The sequence below is a fragment of the Candidozyma haemuli genome (genome assembly GCF_002926055.2).
Source record: "Candidozyma haemuli strain B11899 chromosome Unknown F_2014730914, whole genome shotgun sequence".
NCBI classification, from domain to species: Eukaryota; Fungi; Ascomycota; class Pichiomycetes; order Serinales; family Metschnikowiaceae; genus Candidozyma; species Candidozyma haemuli.
Genome location: NW_020289912.1, coordinates 730,179 through 747,510, shown reverse-complemented (window position 1 = coordinate 747,510; position 17,332 = coordinate 730,179). Strand labels below are relative to the sequence as shown.

At 46.4% G+C, this 17,332-nt stretch overlaps 8 protein-coding genes across 8 annotated transcripts; 5 read left to right on the top strand and 3 right to left on the bottom strand. All coding sequences in view use genetic code 12, as the record gives it.

Annotated features, from left to right (window-relative positions):
• Nucleotides 1–60: 60 nt before the first annotated feature.
• On the top strand, nucleotides 61–576 carry CXQ85_004007 (uncharacterized protein; the record flags this gene model as incomplete). The annotated part of the gene is made up of 1 exon (XM_025487638.1): nucleotides 61–576. The coding sequence occupies one exon, from the start codon at nucleotides 61–63 to the stop codon at nucleotides 574–576; it is 516 nt and encodes a 171-aa protein (XP_025344654.1).
• Nucleotides 577–690: 114 nt separating this feature from the next.
• On the bottom strand, nucleotides 691–2,022 carry CXQ85_004006 (uncharacterized protein; the record flags this gene model as incomplete). Its single annotated transcript, XM_025487637.1, has 1 exon — nucleotides 691–2,022. One exon carries the CDS (start codon nucleotides 2,020–2,022, stop codon nucleotides 691–693), a length of 1,332 nt encoding a protein of 443 aa, XP_025344653.1.
• Nucleotides 2,023–3,266: 1,244 nt separating this feature from the next.
• On the top strand, nucleotides 3,267–4,466 carry RPN7 (proteasome regulatory particle lid subunit; the record flags this gene model as incomplete). Its single annotated transcript, XM_025487636.1, has 1 exon — nucleotides 3,267–4,466. The coding sequence occupies one exon, from the start codon at nucleotides 3,267–3,269 to the stop codon at nucleotides 4,464–4,466; it is 1,200 nt and encodes a 399-aa protein (XP_025344652.1).
• Nucleotides 4,467–5,015: 549 nt separating this feature from the next.
• On the top strand, nucleotides 5,016–5,555 carry UBC8 (E2 ubiquitin-conjugating protein; the record flags this gene model as incomplete). Its single annotated transcript, XM_025487635.1, has 1 exon — nucleotides 5,016–5,555. The coding sequence occupies one exon, from the start codon at nucleotides 5,016–5,018 to the stop codon at nucleotides 5,553–5,555; it is 540 nt and encodes a 179-aa protein (XP_025344651.1).
• Nucleotides 5,556–7,470: 1,915 nt separating this feature from the next.
• On the top strand, nucleotides 7,471–8,976 carry UGA2 (Uga2p; the record flags this gene model as incomplete). Its single annotated transcript, XM_025487634.1, has 1 exon — nucleotides 7,471–8,976. One exon carries the CDS (start codon nucleotides 7,471–7,473, stop codon nucleotides 8,974–8,976), a length of 1,506 nt encoding a protein of 501 aa, XP_025344650.1.
• Nucleotides 8,977–9,011: 35 nt separating this feature from the next.
• Nucleotides 9,012–9,977, bottom strand: CXQ85_004002 (uncharacterized protein; the record flags this gene model as incomplete). Its single annotated transcript, XM_025487633.1, has 1 exon — nucleotides 9,012–9,977. One exon carries the CDS (start codon nucleotides 9,975–9,977, stop codon nucleotides 9,012–9,014), a length of 966 nt encoding a protein of 321 aa, XP_025344649.1.
• Nucleotides 9,978–10,147: 170 nt separating this feature from the next.
• SWI4 (SBF complex DNA-binding subunit) lies at nucleotides 10,148–12,757 on the bottom strand (the record flags this gene model as incomplete). Its single annotated transcript, XM_025487632.1, has 1 exon — nucleotides 10,148–12,757. The coding sequence occupies one exon, from the start codon at nucleotides 12,755–12,757 to the stop codon at nucleotides 10,148–10,150; it is 2,610 nt and encodes an 869-aa protein (XP_025344648.1).
• A 2,731-nt stretch (nucleotides 12,758–15,488) lies between these two features.
• On the top strand, nucleotides 15,489–17,320 carry HOL4 (Hol4p; the record flags this gene model as incomplete). The annotated part of the gene is made up of 2 exons (XM_025487631.1): nucleotides 15,489–17,289; nucleotides 17,313–17,320. 2 exons carry the CDS (start codon nucleotides 15,489–15,491, stop codon nucleotides 17,318–17,320), a joined length of 1,809 nt encoding a protein of 602 aa, XP_025344647.1.
• Nucleotides 17,321–17,332: the final 12 nt, after the last annotated feature.

Genomic DNA, 17,332 nt, shown 5'->3' with positions numbered 1-17,332 from the left:
TAAACTTACCATCTACAGAGTACATCAGTCAGGCTTCCCATAGATTATCAAGACATTGCCATGGCTTCGGTTCCACAGCTGCAGCCTCTGTCTCAGCAGTCACAGCAGTCACAAGACACGCTGACTTCCAACGAAGAATTGTACCTTGAGTCGTATGCATTTACCACAGCAGCAGCGATTGTCGGTTCAGTAGACAGAAAGATCTTTGTGTTGTTGAGAGACGGAAGAAACGTGTTTGGCATTTTAAGAACATTTGACCAGTTTGCAAACTTGGTGTTACAGGACACTCTTGAAAGAATTTACTTGCCTAAGGAGAATGAACAAGCCCCAGAGAGATTCGGTGAAGTGCCTAGAGGTGTTTTCATGGTGAGAGGAGAGAACGTTGTCATGCTTGGAGAGCTAGATATTGATAGAGAAGACGATCATTTGATGCAAATGCAGCAAATTCCATTCGAGGCTGCCGAGGCAGAGATGAAGGCCAGAAACACTGCCAGAATCAAGGAGGAGTCCAGAAAGGCCAAGAACTACTTGAACAGGGGCCTCATCCACGATTTCCTGAGAACTGACTTGTACTAAGGCCAATAGACATGGCACTAAAAAAGGAGCATGAACGGTTTCATTCACTTCTGCTTATGTATTTCATGACGAATATCCTCAATCACGAACGATCGGAGACATATTAAACGTAACTTATAATTTGGACACTCTGCCGACATTGCGCTCGTAGTCCTCAAAGAGCTTCTCAATGGCTGGGAACTTCTTCACCTCAGCTCTACCCAATTGACCCAAGTGTGCTTCGTCTGGACCATCTGCAATCCTAAGAGTTCTGGTCATAGCGTACATTCTGGCCAATTCAGTGTCCTGGGAAACACCTTCAGCACCAAACATTTGGATACACCAGTCCAATATGTGAAGAACGGTTCTGGGGGTATCGATCTTGGCCATAGCGATCTCTCGTTGTGCCAGTTTAGCATTTCCAAGATCAATCTTATGGGCAGCATTGAGCACTAACAATCTGCAACGCTCAATGGCAATTTTGTGTTCGGCGAATGCCACTTGGAAGGATTCACGGTCTTTCATAGGCTTACCGAAAATAAGTCTTTTGCTAGCACGCTGAGCCACTCTTGAAAGAGCGAATTCACCAACACCGATACTTCTCATACAATGGTGGATTCTGCCAGGGCCCAATCTCGACTGAATAATTTCAAAGCCCATACCGTCCTTAGCCAAGTAAATGTTCTTCATGTCCTCGGACAGAACCTCGTAGTTATCGAACACCACCTCGCAATGGCCATGAGGAGCGTCATCATAGCCAAAGACATTAAGTGGTCTCAAAACCTTGACTCTGCCAGTAGCAATGGCTTTCTTAGCGTCAATCACCAAAACCGAGTGGTTCTGGTAAGGCTTCTTCTTGTCGTCAGCGGTCTTACACATGACAAGCCAAACAGCGCATCTTGGATCACCGGCGCCCGAGGCAAACCACTTGAAACCGTTCAAAACGAGGTTCCCGTTGGCGTTCTTCTTAGCTGAAGTAGCAATGTTCAACGCATTCGAGGAAGACGTTCCCTTCTCAGTCATCAAGAAAGCCGATCTGATGTCACCATTAAGCAAAGGTTTCAACCATTTATCCTTCTGGTAAGGAGTACCGTACCTGGCCAAAATCTCCATGTTACCCGTGTCAGGAGCATTGGTATTCGTAGCTTCTGGTGCCACATGGGCTCTACCCAAGTACATAGCCATCAAGCCGTACTCCAAGTTAGTGAAGCCACCTCCCTCAGCATAGTGTTTGGAAAGAAACATGTTCCAAAGACCCAACTCCTTAGCCTTCTTCTTGAGTTTTTCAGTCACTTCAGGCGTCAGTGCCCATCTCTTTGCTGGATCGTCAGAGAGCTGCTGGTAGTACACTTTGTCAGCTGGAATACAGTAGTCATTGACAAAATCCTTTGTTTTCTGGATCGCTTCCAAGCCCCGAGGACTCAATTGGGCAAGAAAAATCGCTGGAATATCTTCGTTAATAGACATGTTGAAGAAAGAAAAATCACTCGATGAACAGGGACCTGAAGAGATTCCCTCCTATAAGTAGGATTACCCCACCGTTTTGGAGATGCAGGCTGGGCGAGATTCCGGGGATTAACTATAGGTCTGGAGATAAAGGTGGGGGCACGGATGGGCCCACCAGGGCAGTATTTACGTTTTTAAGGGGTACTTTAAGCGGGCTAGGTAATTGGAGAGGGAGATATTTCGGCCCGAGGACGAGGAGAATAGGGTTTTTAGTGAAGATCGATGGAAAAATGGCGGGATATTGGGGTACCGAGGGTCAGGGAGGACAGAGAGGGACGGAAGGGAAAAGAAAGAGAACTCAATTGATTTTTATGTACTCTGACGTCAAATCATGTCGTTGGGTGGTTGCAAAGGGTGAGGCTCCACGATGGTTTCTGTAGACATGCAGCGATCTGAAGTGGATGTGGATCTGGTTTCGCAGCCACCGAGGAAGTAGGAACAAGGCTGATTTGGGTATGGCATTCCCGGTTATGGTAGTTTAATGATGGGGTTTTCTGGGATGGAGGCGAAGTGGAGGGTGTTGCTTTTTGACTATTTTACTATAAGCATTCGATGGAGGAATGAAGGAATGGAGGGATGGAGGTGGCTCTGAGCCTACTCTATAGACTATCAAGCATTGTAGGTGTCCACTTTGAGGAATACCAAGGCTCAAAAAGCTTCGTTGGTTGGGTGGTTGTTTTAGGAATGTGTTACTGTAAGTAGGGGACTTATTGTCGAGTCTGATTTTGTCATTAACAGGAATGGATCTTGGTATCTAACGTCGCTTATTTTGTCTATCTCGCGATTTTGCAACCATTCAAGAGCGCTACCAGTACACTGAGTACTTGAGGTCAACACGAAATAAAGCTTAAAGAAGAACCAAGAAAAAGAAAAGAAAGGTTTGATTATTTCTTTTTTTTCATACCAATGTGCCTTTTAATTGTGGATATTCATAATTGTACTTCACCTACATAAGTCAGTGCTTACAACCGCTCTATCCATACCGATCCCATTCCAAATCCGAATCAGAAAAAAAGAAAAGATCACAGCAGTGAAAACCCCTGAACAAAAACTAGAATATTTTCAAAAGCTCCTACTCTAATGTCCTGGTTGTTTCTGCTCCTTTACTGCCCTCTGGTAGTCTGATAGTGGATGTCCTACATACATCGTCACCTCAACCTTCGTCTTTCTCAGACTTTGGCCACTGTCAAATACATCCCACCGCCATGGCAGAATTCGAATCAGACATCCCCAAAATCCCCGACTACACATTGTCGGAGAAGCAATTTCTCATCACCAATGGTGCTGCCGAGTCCCAGACCCTTGTGGACGAGATTCTCGCCACCATCAAGGAAAACAACATGGCTCCATACTATAAGTACTTGACCACTGAGTTGCCACAGCAGTTTAAGTTCGACGAGTCGTTCTACAACTCGATGGAAAAGGTCAACGAGGAGAAGATTTCTGCTCTTAAGAAAGATGTCCAGGAGGCAGAGGGTGAGGAGGAGACCGAGATTGACCTTGTGGCTAGTTACACCAAGCTTGCAGAGTACTACACTGAGATCATCGACAGACAGAACGCTTCTACTACTTACAACAAGTTGCTTGGGTTGGCACAGAGTACGGGATCCAAGATTGACATTTTGTTGACATTGGCCAGGTTGGATTTCTTCTTTAATGACTTTGCTGCTGTTTCCAAGACGTTGAACGAGGTGGAGACTTGGATTGAAAAGGGAGGCGACTGGGAGCGCAGAAACAGAACGAAAACGTATAGAGGTATCTACCACTTGGCCACTCGTAACTTCAGCGAGGCCGCCAAGTTGTTGATCGACTCGTTGGCTACATTCACATCTACTGAGTTGTGCTCGTATGAGCAGATTGCTCAGTACGCTATCATCGCTGGCGTGCTTTCTTTGGACAGAGTTGACTTAAAGTCGAAGATTGTTGACTCGCCAGAGATCTTATCCATATACTCCAGCGCCAAGCAGTTGGAGCCACTCGTGAGCTTGACCAACTCCTTGTACACCTGCCAGTACAACTACTTCTTCCAGTACCTTTTAGAAACGTACGACCAGTTGTTGTTGACTAACAAATACCTCAAGACCCACGCCAACTACTTTATGAGGGAAATGAGATGCAAGGCATACGCTCAGCTATTGGAATCATACAAGTCATTATCGTTGAAGTCGATGGCCCGCAACTTCAGCGTCAGCGAGGAGTTCTTGGACGCCGACTTGTGCAGATTCATACCCAACAACAAGTTGAACTGTTACATTGACAAAGTGAATGGCATTATCGAGACCAACAGACCAGATAACAAGAACAGCCAGTATCACCAGTTGATCAAGCAAGGTGACGGCTTGTTGACCAAGTTGCAGAAGTATGGAGCCGCGGTGAAGTTGAGCGGTGCCGAGAGAGTTGCCTAATGATATAGAACGAAGATCAAAAAGAAAATAAAAAGCTAAGATCTGCTTGTAGCGTGTGATGAGTAACCGAAAGGGCAAGTCTAATGGTGCTGAAAAACGCAGGTCCCTACGTTTATTCGCAACCACCAAGAACCCTAAACCACGCCCGGTTTCATATTATATCAAAAGACAGAGATTCAAGTAGCGATCTACAACCACTGAAAACCTTCTTCACGCAAAAATCCATCCATCAAAGTCTCTTTGTTCTCTGACTCTTTCATACCTGAAACCCCAGATTCGCAACCACACCAAATAGCAAGAAACACCGGCAACAAAAGAAACCACAATAAAAAACGGCCGTTATTAATAACCCACATATTCCAATCAGATCACTCCCTCCAGCTACCATTTCCAAAAAATCCACACCCGTTTCACCCCCAGACGTCCATTCAGTCACGTTACTACCCATAACCTGGTTCCGTGCGCCACTGTCACTGGAGGCTGCGAAACCCCCACTTACTCACCTTATCTTAGCAAAAGTAAAACAGTATACCACCACAATAACCAACAATGAGTTCAAGAAGACGCATGGAAAAAGACGTTATGGATTTGATGATGAGTGACCACGAGGTCAACTTGATCGAGGATTCGATGCAGCAGTTTTTTGTCATTTTTAAGGGTCCTAAAGATACGCCATATGCTGGCGGTACCTGGAAAGTGAGAGTGGAGTTGCCGGACCAGTATCCGTTGAAACTGCCTTCGATAGGGTTTGTGAACCGCATCTACCATCCTAATATCGACGAGTGCTCTGGATCGGTGTGTCTTGACGTTATCAACCAGACATGGTCACCGATGTTCGGGCTCTTGAACATCTTTGAGAACTTCTTGCCTCACTTGTTGCGGTATGCCAACCCCAGCGATCCTCTCAATACGGAGGCGTCGAACTTGATGAATAAGGACGAGTCTCGTTATACGGATATGGTGAAGAAATACGTGCAGCAGTATGCCCTGGAAGACCTTCTGACCAAGGAGGGCGAGAACTCCGAGGAGGAGAACGAAGACGACGAGTTGAGTGATGTGGGCAGCTTGTCGGAGGACGACGACGACTGAGGAAAGCGTGTGTTGAAGAAAAGCTTCTCTGAGGACATTCGTTTCTCTCGGTACCGTAAGGTGGTATGCATTGGACTGGTTCCCGTATAGAATTTGCACTACATAGCAATCATAAGCATGGAAAGACGTGTAGAGAGTGGGGGAGGTCAGAGAAGGGACGAATAGGTGAGGAGGGACTTACTTGAGGTGATAGTTACCCAGGGGCTTTGGTGACATTCAGGCTGGACACCTATAAGGTGACATTTAAAGGAGGCAACTACTAGAGATGCATAGATATTAGATGTCTAACGTCAGACATGCAAGTCCCTGTGGAGTATGTGGCAGGAACGAGTTACGGATGTCTTGCCGAGCCTGTTATCTGACGTCTTTTGCCAAAGTTTTGCACCGCAGATGAACTGCCTACCTGGGAGTGATTCGCCTATCTACCAGTTGGATACTTAGCCCAAAAGGAACTGCCTATTTCTTTGTTAGCTACGGTTGGCAACCTAGATCAAAGCTGAGCAGAATCAGAACTTGAGCCCATAAGCACCTTAAAGGCAGCCACGTCTTCCAGATCTACTTAGTAGAGCATAGATAATGAAAGTTGGTTTTTCCCTGTGTTAGCTGTAATCATTCTGTAGATCTTCCACCTCAGATGGCTGTTAGTACCCTACCATTTCCAGAACAAAAGCCATGGAAGAGTGTAGCCATGTTTCGAAAAACACAAATACCGTTTCGATTTATCTAAGATCCATTCAAACACAATCCAGAAACGCTTCCAAAGTAGAAAACCGTTTACCAATCTTCATGTTGCCTCACCACCTTCCCTGGCTTCACTACATTAACTAGTACTCCCACTTGTATCCACCCACTCCATTCCCGATCCCCCACATTTTCCAACCAAAACACCAAACGTCATCCATTTATCCGTCGAGCATATCGACCACAAACCAACGCTTCACACACCCTAACGGTATTTCCATGGCCAGCAGCCGCCTTGACGTACCCCAGTGGCTGCGAAAAGCGCTACTTTCAGCCGCACTAGTAGCGGTACCACCACAAGACATTAGCGAACCGCTAACGATTTTTGTGGCGAGATACGGTTTGATCTTGGGAGTTCTCTTAAAGGAATGATGGTTAGGAGAACTGAAGAATGGAACGAAACTGGTGGTCTGGAAGCGTCCATTGTGAACCACGTCAGTGCTAAGCGAGCACGACTAACAATGTCTACAAGAACACTGTAGATATCACCAATTACTGCAAAACGTCTGTAACCTCTTCCTTTCATCCACCTCGATTTCATAAATTCTAGGCAATTCTGAGCCCATAACGTAACGCCCACAACGTAAACACCACGCCCGAGACTTTGTGTGCGTTTTCCGCCTACTGGCCCGATTACCGCTAAAACGGTTCTTTTAGCACCCACCACTTAAACGCCTGGGAACCGCCCAGCCTCCGTCCCACCCGTGTGTTTTTCACCAGCCAGCCATTCAAGTTCTGAAGGTCTTAAATGTGCAATATTTACTTCATAAAGGAGATACACTAAAGGATAGAATGCCAACCATATACCACCACCAGCTTCTGCCAGTCAAGCCTCACTAAGCTCTCCAGCCAGATCTGATGTCAATCAACTTCTCTCACTTTCTCTCAACCTCTCTCACTTTTTCTCTCTCTCACTTCCTCTCAACCTCTCTCTACTACCTCTCACTGCCTGCCTCCCGCTAACTTTATACCGTTTTGTGTCCTTCTTCCACGAGCTTTTGGTGGTTTCTCGTGCCGCTAGCAACCCGCTAAGCAGCGCCTAACTCCGCTAGCGAAAAAGGAAACTGTCTACGCGGGACACCCCCCACCTTTTTTTTCCACCGATTGTGTGTCTCCTCGATGCACTCCATTGCTGTCCACCTTATAAACCGGCTATCTTTCCTGCCACCCAAGCATGGCATCTATTAGACGGTTTTCTACTATGGTTAAAGACACACTTAAGAACAAGAACTTGTTCAGAACTCAGGGTTATATCAATGGACAGTGGGTCCTGCTGGACACCACCTTGGACGTTTTCGACCCTGGTTTGGTTCCAAAGCCTGAGGCTAAGATCGCACAGGTGAACACTTTTGCAACCAGCGAGTACGACAGGGCCATTGAGGCTGCCCACGAGGCATTCAAGCTGTTCAGAAAGACCAGCGGCAGAGAGCGTGCTGCTTTGCTTTCTAGAATGCACAAGTTGATTATGGACAACCAGGACGACTTGGCTAAGCTTATCGTGGTTGAGAACGGTAAGCCATACGCTGATGCTTTCGGTGAGGTTGCTTACGCTGCTTCTTTCTTCCAGTGGTTCAGTGAGGAGGCTGCTCACGTTACTGGCGATATCATCCCATCTGCCAACCCTTCAAACAGAATCTTGTCCATCCGCCAGCCAATTGGTGTGTGTGGTATCATTACTCCATGGAACTTCCCTGCTGCTATGATCACCAGAAAGTTGGCTGCTGCTGCTTGTGTGGGTTGTACCACTGTGATCAAGCCTGCCTCCGAGACTCCTTTGACTGCGTTGGCTTTGGCACACTTGCTGGAGGAAGCAGGCTTCCCTAAGGGTGTGGTCAACGTGCTTCTTTCCCAGAGCTCTTCCCAGGCTGGTAGAACTATCTGCGAGCACCCACTTGTCAAGAAGGTCACTTTCACTGGTTCCACCGGTGTGGGTAAGGTTTTGATGCAACAGGCTGCCTCCACCTTGAAGAAGTGCTCTTTCGAATTGGGTGGTAACGCTCCATTCATTGTTTTCGACGATGTCGACCTCGACAAGGCCATCGAGGGTGTGCTCATCTCGAAGTTCAGAAGCAGTGGTCAGACATGTATCTGTGCCAACAGAATCTTTGTTCACGAAGACGTTTACGATGAGTTCGCCAAGAGATTGCTTGCTAAGTTGAAGGAGACTGTTACTTTGGGTTACGGTTTGGACAAGGGCGTTACTCACGGTCCTGTCATCAACACCAAGTCCTTGGAGAAGGTTCAACAACACATCAAGAACGCTACTGACAAGGGTGCTAAGCTCTTGTACGGTGGTGAGGCTAGACCTGACATTGGTGACTACTACCACGACCTTACCGTTTTGGGTGATGTTACCAAGGAGATGGAGATCTTCAACGACGAGACTTTCGGTCCAGTCTGTCCTTTGGTCAAGTTCAAGACCGACGAGGAAGTTCTCGAGTTGGCTAACGACACCGAGGTCGGTTTGTCTGGTTACTTCTACACCAACGATGTCAGCCGTGTTTTCAGAATCGGCGAGGGCTTGGAAGTTGGTATGATTGGTATTAACACTGGTGCTATCTCTGAGGCTGCTCTTCCATTCGGTGGTATCAAGGAGTCTGGTTTCGGAAGAGAGGGATCCAAGTACGGTATCGAGGACTACACTATCATCAAGTCTATGGTCATTGGTGGTGTGAATTAGATTATGAAGAACCTAATGCATGGAATATGAAACTTCTAATACGTAGGTCCCATCGAAGGATCGTTGTAGTTTGTGCTTCCCGTGTAGCTTGGGTTAGAGCTATAGCCTGGGCTTTGGGTGTATCCTGTGTTTTGATCGTAATGTGGGCTGGCGCTGGCATTCATATTGAGCGGGACGTTGTTGAAACCGTCGTTGCCCAATGGGATGTCCATGGCAACGTCAGGAGGTAGGTCACCGCCTAAGGATGTAGAAAGATCTGGAGGGAGTTCATCAACGTAGGCTTCAGAGAAATCGTCAAGCGGTTGCTCGTGGGCGTCAACATCCATAGCGGCATCGTTGGCTCTTTGCTCCAATTCACGTTGTTCCTGTTCCTTTCTACGCTCATTCTCTTCCTCTCTTCTTCTTTCTTCAGCCTTGGCGGCATAAATCGAGCCATCAAACCCCTGAACGTCTTCCATTCTCTTCACATCAACCGGAAGGGAAACCTTTCTCGAGATTCTGTACAGTTCGTTGTTGAAGCTGATGTTCATGTCTGGGTACAACATCGTGTAGAACAGCTTCAACTCGTCGCTGTATTGTGGAGTGACCTCCTTGCGCTGGTTAAGCTCGTCGTCTAGCCTAAGGTTAAACAGCGAGATCTTTTCATCATTATCTTGATTCCTTGTATCCTTGCGGTTCTTAAACTCTGCAACTTCTTCACGAAGTCTGTTTATCGTCTCTTCCTTGATCCAATCTTTCTCTGAAATCCGCAGAAGATCAGCTTCCTCGCCAACTATACAGCTTCTTACAGTAGATAAGTTATCCACGAGCTTCAGCGCGAAAATAGATTTGTATGTTAATGAACGAAGTCCACCTTCAACAGTGTCTCCATTGAGCACAGAAGAAGCGTAGCCTAAGGGAGTAGCCTTCTCATTTGGTTCTTTAAACTTTGGAGGTTTTATGGCTGACGCAGCAGGATTCTGCGTGCTTATTTGTGACTTTGGTGCAGTTCTTTTGACCATTTTGGGGAATCACTTGGTTAGCGCTGTTTTGAAAAACAAGTATGTGAGAGATTAAGTTGGAAGCCTTGTATGCACAATTCTCACCAGGATTCACTGAGTAGGTTTTTCGCAGCCATTGGAGCCGCTATTACTTTAATCACAAGAAAAATAATATATCCGTATAAATCTCATTACATTGTTCCTTCCATCAAGGAGTTCTCGATACCGTCGATGAGGCCGTCGATGTCCTCCACCCTTAATCCGCAGCTTAGGCTGATAAGCTTTCTGTACTTGTTCATCTTTGAATTAATGGCCCACTCCTTCACGCCTTGGGCGACCTGGTTCACCAAATCGTTACGTTTGAGCTGCTCCTGAGTAAGCTCCAACGCTAGTTGCCACTTGTCGGCTGCACTGTCTGTGTCTGATGTAGGTGAAGTGATCTCTTTTTCCTTCTCGTGCACGGTGTTGGCCAATTCAAAAGCCTGTACTTTTTCAAACAGGCATAGAAGCTGCTGTTCCTTATTTTGGAGGTCTGCCTTGAAGCCATCAACTTCTTGGTCAACGATTTCCTTTGCTTCGGTAAAGTCTGTGATGTCCTCAAACCCGTTCTTGGACAACACTGCCTTGACCTTGTGAAGACCGGCCAGGTCTGCATCGTTCTTTGCAACTATTTGTGCCTGAATTTCCTGGCCATCCTTGGTCAATCCTTGAATCTCATCGCGATAGGAATCGGTGAGAAGAGTGACCATACCATGCATCATGGTAGAAGCATCACCAACAGGAAGCTTGACATCTGGGTCGTTTTCCAAGTCATTCTGAGTCTTTTCAGGCTTGGATTCGTTAGCCGAAGAACGTGGAACGAACGACCGACCGGGCGAAGATTTGGCAAGAGGAGAGTTCTCAACGGTAGCTTCTGATATCACACCTAGCACGCTTTGCTTACTAGATGAATGCGGGCTAGCACCAACTTGCTTGGGTGTGGACATCGCTTCGTAGTTGACCTTTGATGGATCTTCGGTGAACACGTTCTCCTTGTTCTCTTCGACAGTACCAGCCTGTCCTTCCATGAGCATCCTCAAGTGTTCTTTGCTAACGCGGTCGTTAAGCTCCTCTTCTTCATCGTCTTGAATGGTTGTTCTTTGAGTGTCCGGCGTTTCGATGCGTCTGCTATTGAAGGGTTGAATAGGGGTTCCAAGTCCTGGTTGTTGGTGGGTTCTCTTATCAGCGGCATCGACAGCATTGGATGGAAAATATTGCTGCATATTTGGTTGTTCCTGGGTTACGCCAACGTTGTAGATGACAAGGCCCAGTTGCATAATGATACTTTTGGGAGCCTCATTATTGACGTTCACCAAATCGTCTCTTGCACCATTGCTTAGCAAGAATTTGACAAATTGACTACAGCCTGCCCAAGCTGCAAGGTGAAGGCAAGTGTCACCGTTCACATCCTGATGGTCAACGACATTTTTCAACAAATTAACGCCTGATGAGCCGTTCTTAGTGGTCATGATCGTGAGCTTAGAGAAAATCTGCTCGAGGTAATGCGTGAGCGACGCGAGTTTGGAAGTCATCTTTGAGAATTGGCAGAGATAGTGCAACGGGGTACGACCGTTAATGTCAGTGTGGATGAGACAAACCTCAAGGGCATCCAATATTTGAGGAAAGTTTCTGAGCTCGTGGCAGTTGTTGAAAGAAATGCATTTCGACAACGCATTGAGGCCGTGATTGTTCACCACAAGCGCGTTAGCACCTTTAGAAAGAAGCAAATGGACTAGACTAGCGTTACCAATTGAAGCAGCCCAGTGCAAAGCCGTGTGACCCTCATCGTCAATGGCCTCATTGATGTTAAACTCTGGTGGGGGGTTGTAAAGAAATTGAGGGATGGGAGAGTTATCATCGCTGAAAAATTGCAACAATTGAGCTGCAAAAGTGTCCTCTTCGGCAGTTTTCTGGTGGTTACCGTCCAGGGAAGAGATAGAAGTGTCAGAATCTCTGTGAGGCTCCTCCTGTGACCAATTGGCGTCATTGGTCGATTGCGACAGGGTGCCCTTCTGGTGTTGTTGGTAAAGCAATTGCTGCTGTTGTTGCTGTTGCAGAAGGCCATCATCCTGGAAAGCGTTCATTTGACGCGCTGGGTATTGCGAGAAGTTCTGCAATTGGTTTGGGAAGTTGCCAAATGAAGCTTGCTGGGAAGAAAACCCGTTCATGTTGACTCTCAGCGAGTTAGCATAATTGCCATTGCCGACAAATTCCTGCGACTGGAAAGTAGGAGGCATTGACTGAACAGGAAGCTGCATTTGGTTGTTGTAGCCGTGTTGTGAAGCCAATGGAGACTGGCTCATTGGAAGATTGTCTCTGGGAAGCGAATGTTGGTAGCCGTCTTGGGTGAATAAGGCTTGCGGCGGTAAGTTGGAATTGTTGAGACGCATCTTCTTTGGTGTATCGTCCTTTTTGTTTTTCTTAACGTACTTACGCTTCACAGGCGTACCGTCTTTGTTCACACCACCTGAGGAGGACGACACGGGGGGCTTCGACTTCTTTGGGATGACAACTGAAGTGTCTGTAGGGTCCACATACAAAACAGGCACCATTTCTGAAGAAATGCCATACTCATTGGCAAGATTTCTGGCGTCAGGCAAGGGAATCCATGTACCCTGGAACCTACCATATCCACCTTGGACCTTTTCATGCTGGCCCTGTTGCACACCCTTTTCAAGGATCTTGGTACGTTTGGCCTTGGGAAAATTGCACAACTTAAGGATCTGTGTAGCATTGACCCAGTCATCCTTGCATCGTCTCATGATGGGCATGTCATTGACCAAACACTCATAGACCTCTATCTGAGGAAGTTAGTAAAAAGGAAGCAGAGAGTAACACCGGGAGTCGGCAGACGAGTCGGACGGTGAAATTGAAAACAAAGTACATACATTCGAGTACGTCGCTATGTACACGGAAGGATGTTCGTAAGACATGATGGGAGGAGGTCTTAGAAAGAGTGTAGTGAACGGAAGTTGCAAAAACCAAGAAGGAAAAAGGGCCTTGATGCGAACAATTTGACAAAACCGGTTTTAATTAAACGCGTTATCTGGGACTGTGTGGTGCACGGGTGTGCTGGTTAGCTAGCTCTGCCTGAGTCGAGCGATGAATGCAACGCGTTAGTATGTTGGCTGGGTTGCAAAAAAAGTCAAAAAAACGAAAAAAAAAAAAATTAAACAATTAAAGTATTAAGGTAGCTTTGAAAAAAAACTCAAATTTTTTAACTAAAATATGCAAATCTTACTTGCCTCTGCCCTTTTATGGCCTCCAAATGTCTTCACTTATTTCTCTATGAGGAGATGGAGCCCCCTGTGCAAGGCCGAGGGGAGAGCATGCCAGCAACGTCCGTAGTTAAGGAAGCTTTTTGCGGAGCTGGCCAGGGCAAAGGAAAGTAGCCAATGGGCAGTTGGCAAAGAAAGGGTCGGATTTTCGGACTTGACTAAAAAAGGCTTTTTTGCAGTGCCACCACACTTTAAGCTCAAGGTTTGCTTTTTCATAGGGGGTTCTTGCGTTGGGGTGCCTCTTTTTTCATGTATGGCCTTCTTGCGGTGCGTCTAAAATTTGCAACCATTTCGAGGTGCCAAGGCGGGCCGAACATTGTGCAACACTAATGAAAGTTAGGTATCCGGCAATTGTGGGAGAAATACCTTCTTTAAGCCACTAAAGAGAAGTCTAAATTGTGTTTGTCTCGAGGGGCGGCTGATCTGAGGATTAGCTTAGGGGGTCACTAGCCACAATGAAGCTTATCAGGATGATATACCCAGGCGCTGTTCATACACTGAGATGGTGATGGTGGTACCCGGGACAACCCTTACTTGATGGTCACAGCTAGCGCTTGATGATTTCAACAATAGGTGTATTTCGGTAAACGCTAACGTAGTGGCACATTCTCTAGATCTGGGTGGGGGGTAGTCAGCCAGTTGCAAAGTACCGCTTGAAAAGGCTCGCGGGGAGTGGTTGCAAAAGTACCTGTTTAAGTGAAAAAGGGAGTGAAAAGCAAGAAGTTTGGCAAGGCGGGACTCTAAAAGGTTTTCGAGGCGATTTACGGCCCCTTTGGTTTTATTGGGGCCGAACACAGATCACAATGGGCCATTGGGTTGTATTGTCACTCCCCTGGTGGTAGCGTTGTTCGAGGCACCCAGAAGCTGGAGGTGGGAACTTTTCACGTAAAATACTCTGGAACTTCAAACAAGCCTCTACGGATGGTTTGAAGAATGTCTAGGTGAAGTTGTACCAGTAGGGAACCCACAGAGCACCATACATCATCGGAGCCGCTTTCCTGTGGTTTCTGGAAGGCTCAGACAAGTCGTACGTCCAGCCAATCAACGACGAGGCTACGAGAGTATAAACTTTTGATCCACCAAAGCATAAAATTCACACTAGCCACAAGGCACTTGAGCCCTCCCTCGTGCCTTGATCATACATGACATCATGGCTCATAGCATTATTTAGGAATGTGGAGAAAAAAATAGCATAACAAAACATCGCGATCAAGAAAAAAGTAAAAAAGAAAACATGGTTTGGAGAATTCAGCTGATAAGATGCAAAAGGGAACATACAACCCTAATAAACTTCCCAGATGACCTCATCGTCATGATTGGCTCAGTATAAGAATTAAGCTACTGCGAAACAGCTCCCACGTTATCTGATCCAGGAAATGGTCACAGAAGGATGACGTAGATAGAACGCTGTTCCTGATCTCTAAGCCATGTTTCCCCTATGCGTTCTTGTGCATCCACAACGAAGGAACCGAAGCCTCCCCTAAAAATATCATTCTTCACGCGGTGGAGAAGCTGTGTATTTCTCTCGTAAAAGAGTCATGTGGGGACGAGCCCATTCATTATCAATCATTCTTTTGTTGGAAAATGCCTTACCAAGGAAAAAAAAAATGGCTGCGAAAAAAAGGAAAATGCTCGATTCCGAACCCGGACCAGCTGTATTTCCTGGAATTCCATATCTACAGAGAGCTGCAAAGATGGTATGAATCCTGGGATAAACTACAGAATTTCGCTATTTTCTTCCTTCTCTCTTGTACTTTCCTTGCGAATTGTCTGCCTTTTCTTTGCCTGTTATTTTTTTTTTTCCTGCCCTCCTCATCTCCTGTAACCTCTGTAGTCTTCGCATGCACCCCAGAAACGAAGAACACCACCAAAGCAACAAAGACAAAGCCAACGTGAAAGATTATCATACTGTCTGTCGACACCTCCCGGTCAGGCTGTTTTATTTTGCGAGGTCATCTTCACAGCCCTGCTTATTTTTTTTTCTTTTCCTTCGTTTTCCTTCCCAGCCTCTTGCTCCCCTCTTCCCTGTATTTGTTGCCAGTGGGAACTTTTCGCGTGTTCGATCGGAACTGTATTTCTTGTGTCACAAACATAAAACTGCCAAGTCTGCCCACTTTGAAGTCTTCCACACATCTTTTTCTTTATCAAGAAACCGCTTTCGATGCCTCGGCTTGGGATTATTCCCTGCGATCGCAATGTCACCGGCACCATCGCCATGATGGAGGACGACTCGGCCGCCTCTTCGGCTGCTGATACTGCCTCGATGAAGCGTACGGAGACCGGCATCATTTTGCACCCACAACCCCATGACAACCCAAACGACCCGTTGAACTGGCCCACTATCCGGAAGGATATATGTTTTTTGATCATCGGATTCCAGACTTTTATTGGTGGTGGTCAGACGCCTATCTTGGCTTCGGCTTTTTCGTCGCTTGCAGAGGAGTTCAATGAACCCATCTCTGTTATTTCCTACTTGGTGGGTGGCTTTATGTTGGCCTTGGGTGTTGGTTCGGTGTTTGCCAGTCCCACCGCTGTTCTCTACGGAAAGAGATTAGTGTATTTGTTGGGTATTTTGATCTTTTTGATCGGTGCCATTATTGCTGCTGCCGCTCCAAACTACGGCACCCTTATGGCTGGTCGTATCTTGACTGGTTTTGGTGCTTCTCCAACGGAAAGTTTGACATCTGCAAGTTTGAGTGAGTTGTATTTCCAGCACGAACGTGCTTATAGAACTGGTCTTTACACTCTTTTGCTTCTAGGAGGTAAGAACATCATCCCTTTGCTTTCATCCTTGATGTTTGAGCACTTGGGCCGTCATTGGATGTATTGGATCTTGGCTATGTTCCTCGGCTTAAATCTTATACTTACATTTTTGTTCGTTCCAGAGACTTTCTGGGAAAGATCTCCAACTCCGAACAAGCGTTCCCTCCAAGAAACTGAAGCTGCTCGCCGTGCCCGTAATTACATTCCTCCAGAACAGAGACCACATGCTTATGCTCTCCCGTCTTCTGGTAACGTTGTGGACACGGACAGCTTGGCGTCCTCTCGTATGGACACCACTATTCATGAAGATGGCCATAGAGAACCCGTCGGTATCATCAACGACGCAGAAACACATATTGATGATGGCGACTCTCTCGCTTCTACTCCCAAAAGTTTCAAAAATAGATTGGCTTTGACTTCGGGAAGACACACCCCTGACAAGTGGTGGCAGGTTGCCTTGAGACCATTTTTCCTTTACTTGTATCCCTCTGTCCTTTACGGCAGTTTGGTTTACTCCATGGCTGTTGTGTGGCTTATCGTCATTTCAGAAACTGTCTCTGAGATTTTTAAAGGTGAAGAATATGGCTACTCGCTGCAAACTGTTGGTCTCTTTTATTTGGGTCCATTTATCGGTGGTGTGCTCGGTTCCCTTACCACGGGTTTTATCGGAGACCGTCTTGTTAGATATTTTGCATCTAAGAACCATGGCATTTACGAGCCTGAGTTCAGGCTTATCATGTTGATTCCTGCGACAATCCTTGAGTGTTTTGGGTTGATGGGGTACGGCTGGTCCGCCGAGGATACCCAGCCATGGATTGCTCCGGTGATTTTTTTCAGTTGTTTGAGTTTTGGTTCGTCAATGGCGTCCACTACCGCAATCACATATACTGTTGATTGTTACAAAATGTTTGCAGCCGAAGCTTTGGTTTCCTTCAATTTCGCTAAGAACTTCTTGGGTTTCATCTTCTCCTTATTCAATACTGACGTCTATTTCGCCAGAGGTGGTAAGGATACATTCGTTATCTATGGTGTTGTCCAGATGTTCCTCAGTCTTTGTGGCATCGGCATTTACATGTACGGTAAGAAGTTCAGAGCTTGGACCGATGATAAGGAGTTATTGAGAATGCTTTATGCCCATCCTCCATCGTCTGAAGCCCATGAAGAAAAGGAAAAAGTGAATGAAGAAGAGCATAATGAAAGTGAGACAGAACTAGCTACGCCAAGCTCACCTGAGTCTTCCGCTGACTACTCAAGTCCGGACAAAACGTCGCCACAGCTGCATAAATCGTAAATTCT